The 973-nt window shown below is 61.2% G+C and overlaps 1 protein-coding gene across 1 annotated transcript in view; it reads right to left on the reverse strand.

The window, feature by feature from the left end:
• Nucleotides 1-706: 706 nt before the first annotated feature.
• Nucleotides 707-973, reverse strand: part of NOTCH3 (notch receptor 3) — a 43,999-nt gene continuing 43,732 nt past the window's right edge. The window contains 1 exon segment of the mRNA XM_077771629.1: nucleotides 707-973. This exon segment is cut by the window's right edge and continues 375 nt beyond it. Within this exon segment, the coding sequence (XP_077627755.1) occupies nucleotides 791-973 (183 nt within the window). The 3' untranslated portion in view covers nucleotides 707-790.

Consider the following 973-nt stretch of genomic DNA (forward strand, 5'->3'; position numbering starts at 1 on the left):
AAGAGAGGAAGCCGGAATGGGAGGGCAAGCTACATGGGTTCACCCCAGGATGGGGGCTGAAGTTGGTCCCAGAGATACAGAAGGCCCACCACTCCCACCGACCCCCAACTTTATCAAGCCACAGACCAAGGACACCGAGTGTTAACTATTCCTTTATTAGGTGCTGAGGGGACTGGGGGCTGTACAACGCAAGGGAATTGAGCTACACAGGGATAGTGACCAGAAGCCACATTACAAAAATAGCCTAAAAATACTTCTATTTTGCCCCCCCCAGGGCTGGGCCAGGGGAGTGGGGGGGGGGGTGTGCCAGCAGGAAGCTCATTCCCTTCCTGTGGTCCCATATTTAGAGGGAGACTAAGTGACACGCACACATCTCCCCTGGTCCTCACGTTCTCACCAGCCACCCCCACCCAGCTCCCCAAGGGAGGTGGCCCAGGCTCTAGGGTTGGGGGGGACCTGGGGCGGGCTCTCTGGACCGGAAGAGCCCTCCCCCTCAGCAAAGCTATAGGACAAGTTCATCTGGAATGCAGTGAAGTGAGGGACGTGGGGGAGGAAACAGGCTCCCGAGTCTCACCCAACCCCTGCCCCGGAGGGTGCGCCCAAGGATGCCTACTTGGTACACACCAGGGTTGTGTACTCGGTACACGGGATCCCGCTTGGCCGAACGGGCCCACAGACTCAGCCCTGCGGGGCCACTGGNAGAATGGAAAGGTCTAAAAAGGAAGCAGGGAGCCAGAGAGAATCAGCACAGGATGTCTGTTCAGCTCCCCAAAACCCAGGAACTGAAGGCTCAGGCCAACACCTGCCTCTTGGGGGTGACTTCGGGCTGGGGCCCCAGCTGGGTCTGGGCCTGAGCTAGGGGGCCTGGGACGGAAAGGGGCAGCGGCTGGGCGGGCAGTGCCCCAGCGGCTGTGGCCGCGGGCCCGGTGGCCGTGGCTGGGCTGGGCGTGGAGTCTGACCAGTCCGAGAGGGA

This window comes from Crocuta crocuta, unplaced genomic scaffold, assembly GCF_008692635.1.
Source record: "Crocuta crocuta isolate KB4526 unplaced genomic scaffold, BGI_CrCroc_1.0 scaffold755, whole genome shotgun sequence".
NCBI lineage: Eukaryota > Metazoa > Chordata > Mammalia > Carnivora > Hyaenidae > Crocuta > Crocuta crocuta.